Source organism: Melanerpes formicivorus, unplaced genomic scaffold, assembly GCF_026170545.1.
Source record: "Melanerpes formicivorus ecotype bairdi unplaced genomic scaffold, bMelFor1.0.p_v2 SCAF_75, whole genome shotgun sequence".
Classification (NCBI taxonomy): Eukaryota; Metazoa; Chordata; class Aves; order Piciformes; family Picidae; genus Melanerpes; species Melanerpes formicivorus.
In genome coordinates this window covers 2857029-2874062 of record NW_027142427.1, presented here as the reverse complement: position 1 = coordinate 2874062, position 17034 = coordinate 2857029, and the positions used below count along the sequence as shown (strand labels likewise).

The following is a 17034-nucleotide window of genomic DNA, read 5'->3' as shown; positions in this document are numbered from 1 at the left end:
AGCCAGGTGGGGGTTGGTCTCTTCTCCCAGGCACCCAGCACCAGAACAAGAGGACACAGTCTCAAGCTGCGCCAGGGGAGGTTTAGGCTGTATGTGAGGAAGAAATTCTTCACAGAAGGTGAGATTGGCCATTGGAATGTGCTGCCCAGTGTGGTTGTGGAGTCACCATCACTGGAGTTGTTTAGGAAGAGACTTGATGGGGCACTTAGTGTCGTGGTTTAGTTGATAAGATGGTGTTGGGTGATAGGTTGGACTTAGTGATCTTGAAAGTCTTTTCCAGCCTGGTTAATTCTATTCTATTTTATCTCTTCTATTCCTCTCTTCCAAGTTTGGACAGTGTTACGGTAAAGTTTGTGTATGGTTAGCACTGAGACACACCTAAGATTCTTGGCTTTGGGAAAATTCTTATGACCCCCCTGTAATTTTCTATTCTTTATTATCTAATCTATCTCTATTACAATTGTTGAAGTAATGATAGCATCAGAACAGGCAAATGTCTGTTGCAGCTGTGGTACCCAGTACCCAGCAGGAACACTTGTGGTTGTACAGTGTGAGAACAGTGTGAGCATGGAGCGCACTTCCCTGGTAGCACCCTCAGCCACAGGTCATTGGAAGCTGAAGAAATCTTCTGAGCCAGACATATGATGTATTTGTATGTTATGACTCATGAATAGATAGAATGTACCTGTCATTAAAAATGCTTCAAGAGTAATACATCTTTTTAATTACTACATATTAGTCACACAGGCTGCTTTTGATGATCAAATGATCCCTGTTTGGAAAGACCAAAAAATTTAATATCAGTGAATGTTTGCATAACCATAGAGACCTGATCCTCTCTCAGAGGGGACTGACACTGGGGAAGAACAGCCTGGAACAGATCTTGCCTTAATAACTTATTCTTCAGCTGATTCATTTTTCTCATGTTCTTTGCAGGGTCTCCTTATCCACGCTCTTATAAGACATCTATATTTAATATTTATGCAGTATCTCCATGTGCACAGCTACCATTTGCTGTCCACATAATTTTAGTCTTCCATCTTGCTTAACAAACAGTGTCCAGACTCTCTTATTTTTACAGTGTGGTTAATAGAGGTCTTTCCATCAATAAAAAAAAGGACATAATGCTGCTGCTGTTTATTCTTACTACCGTGCCTCTGAAATGTCACCAAGTTTACAAAACTGCAGTCTGGAACAAGTGAGTTACTCAGTTTAAAACAAAATAGCTTGGAGCCTCCATCCCATTTAACCCCTCTAACTAGGTCTTAGACAAAAGTTTGAGCTGATTTAATCCTCTGAGACGTGATTTATGACAGAATAAGTGTGGAAATGCTGTGCTATCTTTCTTCATCGCTGAAGCAGCTTTTTCCCTCTGAGTGAATTCTGTTGCACCAGCAGATCGTTATTAATGTAGGTCCTGTGATACAAACCCCTGTATTTGCTCTCTGTGTCCCTACAGATGCAAAACAAGGGATATTTTTGTTTTTCAACCGACTTCACCTGTTGATTAACAGGAACAAAATGTGTGCTGCTGGCAAGTATGGGGGAAACCAGTCCAGAAAAACCCAAACAACCCGAAACCTCCCACGCTTTTTTCCCCTGCAGCTTTATTAGATGAACATGATCAAGAGCTATATATGACTGCAGAAACCACTGATGATAAACTTTGGTAGAAAGGCTCTGCAGATTATTGCCATGCACAGTGAATAAACGGATGTAAAAACTGATCTGGTGGGGAGCTTTCTTTTTGCTGTAATTTGATGCAGCCTCATGGGTTCCTCTAGTTTATAGAGATACCTGTTACCTTTTTCTTTGTCTGTTGGGTTGGTTTTGTTGCTGTTACTGTTAGTTATGCAATATATGTTTCTAATTACATGACAAGTCTTAGGGCAATATCATGGTTACTTAGGCAAGTTCAGCAATACCTTTTGACTTTATGTACTTCTAACTCTTAATGGAAATTGTAAGGAGTCATGTTTATACATTCAGAAAAAAGGCAACTATAGCATTTAAATCTTGGTTTCATCTATTTTTGTCTTCATGAAGCACTTATTTAGGCTGCCCTGTATATTTTTAATATTGGTTGGTAAAGAATGAAGTTGATAGATAATGACTGTCTACAGCTGAGTTGCAGTATATGACTTTTTTTCTCCTGGAGTACTATGGAATCCAGGAGATTCTAAACATCATCATGCTCCTCTTCACCAAGGACCAGGCACTCATTCATTCCACAGGTGTTTTGGCCAACAGGTCAGGCATATCTGACATATGAGAGTGGATATTAGAAACTGTGATCCACGGGCTGGAACATCTCTGCTGTGAGGATAGGCTGAGGGAGATGGAGTTCTTCAGCCTAGAAAAGAGAAGAATCCAGGGAGACCGTTTAGCTGCCTTCCAGTACCTGAAGGGATCCTACAGGAAGGCTGGAGAGGGACATTTCCTGAGGGTGTCTAGAATAGAATATAGATTAAACCAGGTTGGAAGAGACCCTCAAGATCATCGTGTTCAACCCATCATCCAACAACACCTAATCAACTAAACCATGCAAACAAGCGCCCTGTCAAGTCTCCTCCTGAACACCTCCAGTGATGGTGACTCCACCACCTCCTCGGGCAGCCCATTCCAATGGGCAATCACTCTCTCTGTGTGAAACTTCCTACTAACCTCCAGCCTAGCAACAGGACAGGGGGAATGAGCTATGAGCTCTCTTAATGTCACTGTGAAGCCTAACATATACAAACCTATGAACACGGTAATGATTGTAAAGACCATTAAAGACTAGAAATAGCATTAGTCTTTTGAGGTCTATTATTACTTCTCTTTAGGTTTGTTTTTGTATTCCAATTCTTTTTCATTCCTCTCTTCTGTGCTATTCCACTTTATATGCCTGTTGCTTGAATAGGATTGAAAGTCTGAAGTAGAGTTCTGACATCTTTACTCCCATTTCTTCTAACAGTAATCCGAACAGAGTTCAATCAGCTGAGAAGTGGAATGTGTAAATCATCCTCACCAGCTGACAGTGTGTCCATCACTTTCACTGCCCCTCAAATCTGAAAAATCATAGTATCATAGTATCATTCAGGGTTGGAAGGGACCACAAGGATCATCTAGTTCCAACCCCTCTGCCATGGGCAGGGACACCCCACACTAGATCAGCCTGGCCAGAGCCTCATCCAGCCTGCTCTTAAACACCCCCAGGGACGGGGCCTTGACCACCTCCCTGGACAACCCATTCCAGGGTTTCACCACTCTCATGGTGAAGAACCTCCTCCTCACATCTAGCCTGAATCTCCCCACCTCCAGCTTCATTCCATTCCCCCTAGTCCTATCACTAGCTGAGATCCTGAGAAGTCCCTCCCCAGCCTTCCTGTAGCCCCCTTCAGATACTGGAAGGCCACAATGAGGTCACCTGGGAGCCTTCTCTTCTGCAGACTGAACAGCCCCAACTCCTTCAGTCTGTCCTCACAGGAGAGGTGCTCCAGCCCTCTGATCATCCTTGTGGCCCTTCTCTGGACAAGTTCCAGCACCTCCACATCCCTCTTGTAATAGGGGCTCCAGAACTGGACTGAAAAATCCTAACAAGAAGATAGCTTTAAATTTAATTTCTTTTTTTTTTTAGTGATATAAAGGAGTCTGAAATAAGTTGTCTTATGAATACTGTTGAAGAGAGTCTTACTTCAAAGTTTTCCCTTTACCCTGACTTCCATATAATCTTCAAAGTTCATACAAATGTTTATGGCATCAGATGTGCTGGAAATGCATTAAAAACTTCTGCAATGTAGAATGGAGCAATGCTGGAAGAGGCAGAGAAGGTGGCTTTGTCAGAAATGGGGTTTTGAACTTGCAGCTGGGGTATGTTGTGACTGTTTAAGAAATAAGGCACTTTAAGATGAGATAGAATTCATCAGGATATTTTAATAGGTAATAACTCTGTACTTTCAAACATGGTTAGACTTGATGATCTCTGAGGTCTTTTTCAACCTGATTGATTCTATGACCAACTCTGAATGCAGCCTGCCAGGTTTGTACTGGTACACTGATGACTAATATTGTTTATTCTGATGATCTGGACAGCATAGGGATGATACTTAATCATGTAAACCTTACTTTAAAAAATGCTTCTTTTTTTACCTGAATATTGTTTGAATTTTGGGGGTAGTAATGTCTGTGATTCCTTGGCATGTGAGGACTCTTAAGAGGCTAGATGCTATTTGTGTGTACTGTATGAGCTTGAAGCAGGTTGTAGGAAGGCGTAGGTGTGCTGGATGGATGTGTGTGTGTGTGCTGTTGAGCAGCTGTTTGCTCTGACCTCAGCAATTCATGAACACACAAGGCTTGTGCCATGCCATATGTGTGCAGCTGTGCAGGTTTATAGGTCTGTGCAGGTCTGATACTTCTGGGAAACATTAGATTTTCTGTGTACGTGCTGTCTGGCTGCCTGGTCTGTGCACACTCAGCTTGATGTATTTGAAAGCAGTATGTTCCCTTAGGTATGTACCAAGTGTACAAAGTATTAGATGTACTGAGCATGGGCCATGCAGTTATTCCCATGCATTCCACCTGGGAAATCCATTGCACACATAGAGGAGTGTGAGCTTCAGGACATGTTTGTTTTCACTTGGATATGCATTTTATTTCATGGAGCACATTTTATGGCATATATTAAAGTGACCTAATTGCTCTTTAAAACATGTTATAGAAGGTCTGATGTATTTTTGTTGCTCTCTATGCTTGTCTCAAAATATGTTTTCTGTTTACAGGCAGCTATAAATGGTGTAATACCACAAGAAAATGGCATCCTACAAAGGTAAGCACAAAAGGCCGGAGCAGTACACACAGAGAATGATGCTCAGCAATAGTTACTTTTTTGTTCCTGGTTGCTGAGATGATGGTGTAATTCTCCTTATAAAGCAGTTTCTGGACCACAAATTCTATACTTGGCACAACTGATTTAATATTAATTTTTTTTCCCTCTATACTGATGGAGGACCAGCTTGAACACCTACCTAAATGAGATAATTTTTATGCTGAATGAGTTGGGGTTGTTGGCTCATTCTGTGTAAGGTTGTTTCTTCACTAAGGCAAGATTTTGGTATGCTTTCTTGGATATCAGGACTTGTTTTTTTGGTGGATGGGTTTTTTTCTTCTTTTCTTCTTTTTTTCCCCCCCAAAGGTTAAAATTTGCAAGGCAAATCCACAAGATCTTGCCTGTGTGTTTTCTCTTTCCTTACACATTTTTAAAGGTGCTGCTATTCCATGTTTCTCCATACCTGGCCAAAAAGAAAAAAGCAAACCAAAAACTTTGTATTTTTGTGGTTGGTTTGTGTAGGAGGTCTTTTGTTTGTTTGGTAGGGGGTTCTTTTTGTTTATTTGGTGGGGTTTTGTTTGTTTCTATTGAATTGCAGGCAGCACATAGTGTGTTAGATAAAGTAAGGGCAACAAAGCTGGTGAGAGGCCTTGAGCACAAGCCCTACGAGGAGAGGATGAGGGAGCTGGGATTGTTTAGCCTGGAGAAGAGGAGGCTCAGGGGGCACCTCATTGCGCTCTACAACTACCTGAAAAGTGGTTGTAGCCAGGAAGGGGTTGGTCTCTTCTCCCAGGCAACCAGCACCAGAACAAGAGGACACAGTCTCAGGCTGTGCCAGGGGAGGTTTAGACTCGAGGTGAGGAGAAAGTTCTTCACTGAGAGAGTCATTCGTCATTGAAATGTGCTGCCTGGGGAGGTGATGGAGTCACCATCCCTGGAGGTGTTCAAGAGGAGATTGGACGTGGCACTTGGTGCCATGGTCTAGTCATGAGGTCTGTGGAGACAGATTGGACTCGATGATCCTCGAGGTCTCTTCCAACCTTAGTGATACTGCGAAGATTGCTCCCTTCTAAAAGTAGCTTTACTGATTTCCTTTCAACTTCTGAATTAACTTTTGGCTTGCACACTGATGTAAGGGTATCTTGAAGTCACTGAAGCATCAGCTCTTAAGTGCTGAGGAGGCAACTGAAACCAAGCAGAGCAGGAATTGAGCTACTCGAGACAGCAAAATAGCATTTAGAATTTTGTTTAGAAAAATGTACAATGTATTCTTGTTAAAAAAAGTTTATGTTAATGATTTTAAAAGATACATAATGTAGGTAAAGTGGTGTTTTGGCATCTCTGTCAATATTTACTAAAGCTATCATTAAACAGAGTCAATTTTTGATTGGGGATTTGGTCAGTAGGAAGGAGCTAGGAAGTAGTTAGAATAAACCTTTATTAGAATAAACCAAACCAGGTTGGAAGAGACCTTCAAGATCATCGTGTCCAACCCATCAACCAATCCAACCCACCCAAACAGCTAACCCATGGCACCAAGCACCCCATCAAGTCTCCTGAACACCTTCAATGACGGCGACTCCACCACCTCCCCAGGCAGCCCATTCCAATGCTCAATCACTCTTTCTGTATAGAACTTCTTCCTAACATCCAACCTGAACCTCCCCTGGCGCAGCCTGAGACTGTGTCCTCTTGTTCTGGTACTGGGTGCCTGGGAGAAGAGACTATCATCTGCCTGTCTACAACCTCCCTTCAGGTAGTTGTAGAGAGTGATAAGGTCACCCCTGAGTCTCCTCTTCTCCAGGCTGAGCAACCCCAGCTCCCTCAGTCTCTCCTCATAGGGCTTGTGTTCCAAACCCCTCACCAACTTTGTTGCTCTTCTCTGGACTCATTCCAGCAAGTCAACATCCTTCCTAAACTGAGGGGCCCAGAACTGGACACAGTACTCGAGGTGCGGCCTAACCAGTACAGTATACAGGGGCGGAATGAAGTTATACCAGGCTCTTAAAGCAACCTGGTCCAGTGTCCACTTACAGCTTGCTTCCACACAGATTATTTTTATTTAGAAATGGTTAGAGAGTAAATATATCTCAGATACATTTTTTTTCTTTTATTCCTTTTTTTGTTTCCCTTCCAATGGAAGGAGGCTCAGAAGCCTCATTTCCAGTGGTTTTCCGCTGAGGCTTATTTTACCGATGTGAGGCTTTTTATGCTCCATTAGAGGTTACCAGTCAGATATGTAAAGAGCCTTTTGTGGTGGAATCAATAGGAATGATATAACTGGTCTAGAAGTAAGCTAATTTATTGAGAGGGGAAAATAAAATAGGTTTTGGTTTATAATTCAGTTATGCTATTTTAAAAAAGCCAAAACAAAACCAAAAAAATGTAGTCTTGATCCTAGAATCATAGAATCAATAAGGTTGGAAAAGAGCTCAGAGATCATCCAGTCCAACCTATTACCCAACACCTCATGACCAACCAAACCATGGCTCCAAGTGCCACATCCAATCCTTTCTTGAACATCTCCAGGAATGGGGACTCCACCACCTCCCTGGGCAGCACATCCCAAGGGCCAATCTCTCTTGCTGGGAAGAATTTCTTCCTCACCTCAAGCCTAAACCTCCCCTGGTGCAGCTTGAGACTTATATGCTCTTGTTCTGGTGCTGGTTGCCTGGGAGAAGAGACCAACCCCCACCTGGCTACAGCCTCCCTTCAGGTAGTTGTAGAGAGCAGTAAGGTCTCCCCTGAGCCTCCTCTTCTCCAGGCTAAGCACCCCCAGCTCCCTCAGCTTCTCCTCATAGGACTTGTGCTCCAGACCTCTCCCCAGCCTTGTTGTCCTTCTCTGGATACATTCAACATAATCAGGATATTCTTTGCTTCTTTGGTCTGTTAACAAAATGTTTGTAGTACTTAAATCCAATGGCCAATTATGAATTAAGACAATACCATATCACTCAGTATTTATACTTTTAAATCCTGAAAGTAGGACTATTTCCTCTACTCTTTAGACCTCTGAAGTAGATCTATGACTTTTGAGCATAGGCCATTGAGTATGTGTCTTTTGTAGCTGGGAATTCATCTTCTGAGCCTGCTGATGCGAGAAGTGAAGGAGGCCCTTGTTTTGTTTTACAAACAAAACATGTTTTTCCCTTTTCAGATGTAGAATGCACAATGATGGGATTTGTGATAGCTGTGTGTAGTTTCTGCACTTCTGTGACATCCCATCCACACTTAGGCTTTCTTAAGTTCAGGCTTCCTTGAAGTGACAGACCTGACTTGCTGTAAGCAGCATTTCCATTGAGAGATCTTGTGGTATCTTCAGGATATTTTTCATCTAAGTTCTGTTAAAGAATGGAAATGAGACAGCTTTCATCTCAGCATTTCCAAAATCTTCCTTTGCTCAGCTTCCCTTCTTCCAAGTACACAATTTATTAGCTTGCATCCTCCATCGTAATACTCTGTAGCTGCCCAGGACAGATAATCTTCTCAGTAAGGCCATCCCCAAGGCTCAGCTCTAGGCTTACCCAATGAAGTTTCTTGCTTTTCATGTTCAATTTCTGTGCATGATAGGTTTTTTTTTTGGCCTATTGTAATGTTCCTTAAATTTTGTGGTTTGTTATCTTTTTTTTCTAACCCCAGTTACATGCTTTTAGTGGCGTGGCTCACTGGGGAAAAATTAAATGCTTCTGGATAGCGAGGGTTTACCAATTAATTCTGACCTATAGTGACTAGAATAAAATAGAATTAACCAGGTTGGAAAAGACCTTCGAGATCATCAAGTCCAACCTATCACCCAGCGCCTCATGGCCAACTAAACCACGGCACCAAGTGCCTCAGCCAGGCTCTTCTTAAACACTTCCAGTGATGGTGACTCCACCACCTCCCTGGGCAGCACATCCCAAGGGCCAGTTTCTCTTTCTGTGAAGAACTTCCTCCTAACATCCAGCCTAAACCTCCCCTAGTGCAGCTTGAGACGGTGTCCTCTTGTTCTGTTGTATGTATCCTTGGACACATGGAGACAACTTCATATGACTGTCCAGGAGGGTTGAAAGATCTTTTTAACTTAAAGACAAGCTAGAATTCAGCATTGCATTGCTATGGTACTTCTGGTTTTTTTGTTTGGTGTTTTGTTTTGGGGTTTTTTTGGTTGGTTGGTGTTGTTGGGTTTGGTTTTTTTTGCATGATATACCTCATTACTTTGTGGTGGCCTACCAGTACCAGACGCAGGCCTACAGGAAAGCTGGGGAGGGACTTCTTAACAAGGGCTTGTAGTGATAGAAGGAGGGGAAATACATTGGAACTGGAAGAAAGGAGATTAGGAAGATATTCTTTACAGTCAGGGTGGTGAGACACTGGAACAGGTTTACCAGGAAAGTTATGGACCACCTGGAAGTGTTCAAGGTCAGATTAGGCAGGGCTTTGAGCAACCTGGTCTAGGGGAAGGTGTCCTTGCCTATGCCAGGGGTATTGGAACTAGAGGGGTATTGGAACTACACATTTTTTAAGGTCCCTTCCACACAAACCATTCTATGATCTGATGTATGATACTTGTTTTCCATACATAAATATTTCTGTATCTGACTTGTTTTCCACTGTCTTGGTGCTGGAAATTACAAATCCATGTGCAATATTTTAAGCTTCATTTCTTAATTCTCATTTCCATTTGATACCAGCCCTGTGATGTAGAAAGCTGGTTGTTGCTATGGTGCCAATTTTTATATGGTCACAGCACTTCTGGAACAGGAAATAATCCTCTTCTCGAAGATAAATCTGGTATTAATTACATAGTGAACTTCAGACTGAAATAATTGCTTAGATGCCTTTTTTTTTTTTGTCAGCAAGTTTGTAAGCTGTTCTCCTATAGCATCCCTGAGTCCCTGAAATGTTAATATTGCTAGTATGTCACTTTCTGATTATTAATAAAATAATATTTTCAGATCAGAAAGCGGTGTGTGCTGTGAACTGTAGTTAAGTGAATAGGAATAGTGTGGCCAGCAGGAGCAGGGAAGTCATTGTGCACCTGTACTCTGCATTGGTTAGGCTGCACCTTGAGTCCTGTGTCCAGTTCTGGGCCACTCAGTATAAGAAGGACATCGAAACACTCGAACGTGTCCAGAGAAGGGCAACAAGGCTGGTGAGAGGCCTCGAGCACATGCCCTGTGAGGAGAGGCTGAGGGAGCTGGGGTTGCTTAGCCTGGAGAAGAGGAGGCTGAGGGGTGACCTCATTGCCCTCTACAACTACCTGAAAGGTGGTTGTAGCCGGGAAGGGGTTGGTCTCTTCTCCCAGGCAATCAGCACCAGAACAAGGGGACACAGTCTCAAGCTGCGCCAGGGGAGGTTTAGCGTGGAGGTGAGGAGAAAGTTCTTCACCGAGCGAGTCGTTTGTCATTGGAATGTGCTGCCCAGGGAGGTGGTGGAGTCCCCATCCCTGGAGGTGTTCAAGAGGGGATTGGACGTGGCACTCGGTGCCATGGTCTAGTCATGAGGTCTGTGGTGACAGGTTGGACTCGATGATCCTCGGTCTCTTTCAAACTTAGTTATACTGTGATACTGTTCCTTTTGCCTTGCTAAATTTTAGTTAAGTATACTGAGATGCTCTAAACCTTTTCTGTGTATCTTTCAGTGAGTACGGCGGGGAGACTTTACATGGACCAGCATACGGCCCCACAAGTCATTCTACAGCAGCTTCTTCAACTCCTTCCTCATCCTCAGCATTTCGCCACGTAGTGCCATCTAGACAAATAGTGGAAAGACAGCCTCGAATGCTTGACTTCAGGGTTGAGTACAGAGACAGAAATGTGGATGTAGTACTTGAAGACAGCGCCACAGTTGGTAAGGACTTGCAGAAATAAAGTGAAACCTGCTGTGGTAAGAAAAACAAACAAAAAAAAACACCCAACTCCAAAAATCCAGATCCTAAAGAAAGCAAAGCAAAACAAAGCCCCTCAAATAAATAGAAGAAACCCCCCCAGAAAATGCAGCCCTGACAGCTGCTAACCATTTTCAAATCTCTTTGGACGTTAAAAAAAATAAATAAAAATTAAAATTTCACTAATCCATTGGAAAGGTTAGTGTTCTGTCAATATTGGACCTTGACAGGCTGGAGAGGTGGGCACAACCCAACTTTATGAGGTTCAACAAGAGCAAGTGCAGGGTTCTGCATCTGGGTTGAGGCAATCCCAGGCACAAATACAGGCTGGGCAGGGACTGGCTGGAAAGCAGCCCTGAGGAGAGAGACTTGGGAGTGATGGTGGAGGAGAAGCTCAACAGGAGCTCTCAGTGTGCACTTGCAGCCCAGAAAGCCAATCAGATCCTGGGCTGCAGCAGGAGAAGTGTGGCCATCAGGGCAAGGGAGGTGATTCTTCCCCTCTACTCAGCTCTAGTGAGACCCCACCAGTCTCTGTGTCCGGTTCTGGAGCCCCTATTACAAGAGGGATATGGATGTGCTGGAAGGTGTCCAGAGAAGGGCCATGAGGATGATCAGAGGGCTGGAGCACCTCTCCTATGAGGACAGACTGAAGGAGTTGGGGCTGTTCAGTCTGGAGAACAGAAGGCTCCAAGGTGACCTAATTGTGGCCTTCCAGTATCTGAAGGGGGCCTACAGAAGGGCTGGGGGAGGACTTCTCAGGTAGTGATAGGACTATGGGAAATGGAATGAAGCTGGAGGTGGGGAGATTCAGGCTGGATGTGAGGAGGAAGTTCTTCCCCATGAGAGTGGTGAAGCCCTGGAATGGGTTGTCCAGGGAGGTGGTTGAGGCCCCATCCTTGGAGGTATTTAAGACCTGGCTGGATGAGGCTCTGGCCAGCCTGATCTAGTGTGGGGTGTCCCTGCCCATGGCAGGGGGGTTGGAACTAGCTGATCCTTGTGGTCCCTTCCAACCCTGACTTGATACTATGATATGTATATATATTTGGAAATCTATCTTTTGTATGAATTTTCTTCAGAAGCAAAAGGGAGGCTACTGATGAAGTTGAGGCATGGAAATGTAATTTGGGATTAGTTTAGTGTAGGTACAATCTGCTAATAAGCAGACAGTCTTGGTGCTTCCTTTCTGAATCTGTTGGCCTCCCTTTCTGTGCAGGATTAGTGACAAGATTAGAGGAATTATTTCCAGTGTGAAGATCATCATTGCTGTCTTCCTTCCTCAATTTTTATTTGTCTCTTTTAAACAAATTAAGATTGCTTCTCTCAGTTTTATTGTTGTCATCCTAAAACTGATGTGTTTTGTAACAGCATGTTAGAAATATTTATTGAGAGCATACTATGTTTTATGTTCCCCAGCCATGAGTTAATTTACTTCTGCTGAGAAGAATAGTTTTTATCTTTAGTCTCTGGACAGATCGAAATAAGGAACTGCATAAAGAAATGGTTGATCCAAGGAATTTTCAGTGGTGCAGCCTTAAGTGTGTGATGAAATTTCGAAATGGAAACTTCCCATCCTTGCCCTTTCAGCGTCCGATTTAGTATTGGCTGTTGCCATCTAGTGGTGATTACTTTAAAGTACGGTGAGCGTTGCTTGTTTTCCCCTGCTCTGGCTTGCATCCGTGCAAAGCAGACTCAGAAGTCTGATCCAGTCTGAATTTCGCAGTTGTAGCACTGTAGTTTTTTCTTATTTACTTCTTTCAGATACAAATGGTTAAGCTGTAGGGCAGAAGGCAGTCAGTGCAGAGCTTTTGTCAGTGTCTCATCATAAAGATTGAAACCAGCCTAGTGTTTAAAGTCCTGAGAGAAGCAAGGGAGCAAAATAGTAGAATTTCAACTGTGGGCTTCAGGAGAGAAGATTTTTGACTTCTTCAGGCATCTGCTTGGCAGGAGCCTGTGAAAGACTGCCCTGGAGGGCAAAGGGGCCTTAGAGAGCTGGTTGATCTTCAAGGGCAACCTCTTCAAAGCACAAGAACAGTTTCTTCCAACATGCAGAAAGAGAAGCAAGCATAGCAGAAGGTCAGCACCAGAGAACAAGGAATTTTTGACTAAGCTAAATGCAAAAAGAAAGTACTCAGAAGGTGGAAGACAGTGGTGAGCTCTGGGTGTTGCCAGAATATGCAGGTTTGGAGTTAGGAAGACCAAATCTTAAATGAAGCTGGAACCACTGAGAGATTAGAAGGGCTTCTGTAAGTACATCGGTGTGAAAACATGAGGAAAATATGAGCCTGCTGTTCAGTAGTGAGCTTGGTCTGTGGGAAGATGATGGGGAAAAATCTTTTTCAAAGCCCTTTTGAGCACAGGAATGGAAATAAGATTATTTCTAACAGCCAGCACAGATTTGCTAAGGGCAAGTTGTGGCTCATCAATGTTAATTACCTTTTATGATTTGATGGTTCACTCCATGGACAAGGGGACAATGGTGGATGTCAGTCTGACTTCAGTAAGGCCTTTGACATACTCTGCTGTAGTATTTTTATAGTCTTACTAATAATCTAAGAAATGGATAAGTGGGATAATAGAATAAGTAGGTTATTGCCTGGACCACTGGGCTCAAAGTTACTAGTTTAGGGATGTTCCTCAGGGATTGATCCTGAGACTGGTGTTACTTAGTGTCTTTATGGAAAACCTGCTTGTTACAGTGAGGGCTCTTGGCCAGTTCCAAAGAATACCAGGTTAGAGACAGTGGCTGATACTCTGGAGTGCAGCACTTCTGTTTAGAGGCCCTTGGACAGCCCTTGCAAGACTGCTTCTGGAACACTGTGTTGAATTATGAGGTCCCAAGTACAAAAAGGATGTTGACATTCTGCAGTGAGTCCAGCAGAGGCCAGCAACACTGAAGCACATGGCAACATGGGAGAAGAGGCAAAGAGAACTGAGTTTCTTCAGCCTCATCAGAGGGGCAGAGACCTTACCCCTGTCTGCCACTGCCTGCTGAGAGGACATGGAGAAGGTGGAGCCAGACTCCTCTTGGAGGTGCATGACAATAAAATGAGAGGCAGTGGACACAATTTACAACATAGAAAATTCCCATTAGATAACAAGGATTACCTTTTCTGCTTTTTTCTTTAGTTGTGAGAATGCTGAAATACTGGAAAAGGTTGACCAGAGAAATTGTCAAACTTCCATTGTCATAAATGTTCAAGAGCCAGCTGGACAAATCCTTGGCTAAACTTTGAGCTGGGCTTGGGTTAGATGAGCTCCTGAGGTATCTTCCATCCTGAATTGTTTTATGGCTGTTACAGCTTCAGGGAGAGGACAGCACTGAAATGTGCAAAACATTAAAAAAGCAGTCAGAGCAGGTAAATTGTGTGAACACTTCAGGTTTTTTAGGTCAGGACTGTTGATAATGGAATTGGATATGGAAAATAGGCACCCTTTTTATCGCTGGCAAAGTCCCTTGCTCCAGATAGCGTGCATCTGCAAACATGTTGATGTCTAGTATACCTAGTGTGGCCCTGCTCACATACCCAGACTGTCAGATCCTCATGTGATTCTCCAATGATTCATGCTTTATGTGATTTTTTTGGTTTGTTTTCTTTATTTTTCCCCCCCAAACTTCATTTGTCCTTTACTGTTTGAAGTGTATGTTGCAAGAGTAACTAGACTGAAAATGGTTTTCATAGTAAATGATACCTTTTTCTTCTTTTCTTTAACTGTAACTCAGTCCTGTTTGGGAATAAAGCAGTAAGTGTGGACATTTTGTAATGTTTCTTTCTGTCTTTTTTTTTTTTTCCCTTTAGGAGATATCAAACATATTCTAGAAAATGAACTTCAGATTCCTGCATCCAAAATGCTATTAAAAGGGTGGAAGACTGGAGATGTAGATGATAGTGTAAGTTTTCAGCTGTATTTTCAGTTAACTAAATCCAGAGTTTCCAACCAAGCATCCTTGGGGGGGGGGGGGGGGGATTACAGTGCAGGAGTTGAGTTTCAAACAGTGCTAGGTGTCTCAGGTGGCATACAGAGAGCTCTTAAACTAAAACATTGCCCAAAAAGTTAGTACAAATCACTTCAGTTTGTATTGGTTTTATATGTCCACAGGAGTCACCTACAGTGACTGTGTCCAGTTCTGGGCCCCTCAGTTTAAGAAGGACATCGAAACACTTGAACGTGTCCAGAGAAGGGCAACAAGGCTGGGGAGAGGGCTTGAGCACAGCCCTGTGAGGAGAGGCTGAGGGAGCTGGGATTGTTTAGCCTGGAGAAGAGGAGGCTCAGGGGGGACCTCATTGCCCTCTACAAATACCTGAAAGGTGGTTGTAGCCAGGAAGGGGTTGGTCTCTTCTCCCAGGCAACCAGCACCAGAACAAGGGGACACAGTCTCAAGCTGCACCAGGGGAGGTTTAGACTCGAGGTGAGGAGAAAGTTCTTCACCGAGAGAGTCATTAGTCATTGGAATGGGCTGCCCAGGGAGGTGGTGGAGTCACCATCCCTGGAGGTGTTCAAGAGGGGATTGGACATGGCACTTGGTGCCATGGTCTAGTCATGAGGTCTGTGGAGACAGGTTGGACTCGATGATCCTCGAGGTCTCTTCCAACCTTAGTGATACTGTGATACAGAAAGGATGTTATGCAGTTAACAGTGTTAGATCATGAAAGAAAATATTTGGTGGTATTGTAAATAAGTATAAATAATTAAAATGAAAAAAAACCCTAGTATGTCAGAATTGGTGAATGGTTTATATTTATAATGATTTTTCTTCCCTCAGACTGTTTTAAAAACTCTACACTTGCCAAAAAATAATAGTCTTTATGTTCTTACACCTGACCTGCCTCCTCCTTCTTCAAGTCATTCTGGGTAAGTCTTTTGGCCATAAATTCTACTTTGGTGATTGGGTTTTGTATGTTTTTTATGAAGCCAGGTGTATCTTTGCAGGAATATGCAATCAGTAAATACAAAACTGCTTTAGTAAGTGCTGGGGTGAGCTACCTCAGCACCTCACTGTTGAAAAGGTGGTGGTTATGTTTCTGAAAACCTTGGTGTGGTACATGGACCACTTGGGTAGGTGCAGCATTTGACACCTCCCAAATATATGGTGACTTTGAGAGAAGTTTATTCCCTATGGAAATGAGAGCTGACCTGTTGTGAGTGAATGCATTATGTTGGTTATTGCATTTGACATAATGGTTTCAAACTAAAAGAGGGAAGATTTAGATGGGATATAAGGAAGAAATTGTTTACAGTGAGGGTGGCAAAACAAGTACAGCTTGCCTAGAGAGGTGGTAGATGCCCCATCCCTGTAAACATTCCAGGCTAGGTTGGACTGGGCTCTGAGCAGCCTGGTGTTGAAGATATCCCTGCTTACTGCAGAGGGCTTGCACTGGTTGACCTTTAAAGGTCCCCTCCAACCCAAAACTTTCTTTGTGTTGGTTCATTTAATACAAACTGTTATAAATTATTGACAGCAGATCAGAATTTCCCTTCTGCACTTTGCTGCTTTGTTTTAGCATATCTTCTTGGATTTTTTTAAAATGTACTTAGGCTGAATAACTTCCTCTACCCAAACAGGGCATCTCTTATCACTGACTTGAATACACAAAAGCTCATGGTGGGTGTTTGTAAATCAGTGAACATCGCTAAGGTTTGAAAACCAAAAGTGTCCTTTCATAGAAAATGGAATCTTTACTGTTACAAAACAATTTGTAATTCCTCTGATTCCTTTGCCTTTTCCAAAGACAGAGCAGTGATGTGCTCTGTACCAGGGAACCAGGAATTTTGTTGGGTTGTCGCTAGAGGGTGCCCAGTGCTTGGTCCTGGCAGAGCCGCGCTGCTCCGAGGGGGCTGCGCAGGGAAGGGTCACATCTTGTGGTAAACTGGAGTGGCTGCAAGCTGGCTGCAGGGGGAGTTAGTTTTCTGCACTTGTAGTCGATAAGAGAATATTCTACAGATGCAGTCATAGTACTGGTGAAGGAAAATTTGACAAGCTATAGAAATGAATAACTGCTTTCCTAATGACTGGAAGCACTTTATTACTAAAACGTGTTCCCATCACGGTGGAGTTTGTGGAGGGAGTAAGAATGCTGATATGAATTATAAAAATAATAAAGGAAAGAAGTATTAGGAAATAGTGACAATGGAACAGGGGGAGCAGAGTGGCAGTGAGATGTATTTGAGCTATGTGTGCTCTTTATGCACAAACAGGAGCTGCCATTCTGTGTGAATACTGAGGCAGCTAATTGAAGGGATAGTGAAAATACTGTGGAAAACTACTAGGTCTGGTTTAGTTAGTTAGCTAGTTATAAAATCCATTTGCAATTTCAACATTTTCTACCCAAGTATCAGTATATTGAAGTATGAATGTTCT

General features: G+C 43.0%; 1 protein-coding gene across 4 annotated transcripts in view; it reads left to right on the top strand.

Moving 5' to 3' along the window:
• Positions 1–17034, top strand: part of FAF1 (Fas associated factor 1) — a 189686-nt gene that overhangs the window by 39741 nt on the left and 132911 nt on the right. For all 4 annotated transcript variants that reach the window (XM_068163852.1, XM_068163851.1, XM_068163850.1 and 1 more), the window contains 4 exons: positions 4761–4807; positions 10431–10639; positions 14474–14565; positions 15439–15527. In XM_068163852.1, the coding sequence (XP_068019953.1) occupies positions 4761–4807; positions 10431–10639; positions 14474–14565; positions 15439–15527 (437 nt within the window). The remainder of the gene's footprint in view (positions 1–4760; positions 4808–10430; positions 10640–14473; positions 14566–15438; positions 15528–17034) is intronic.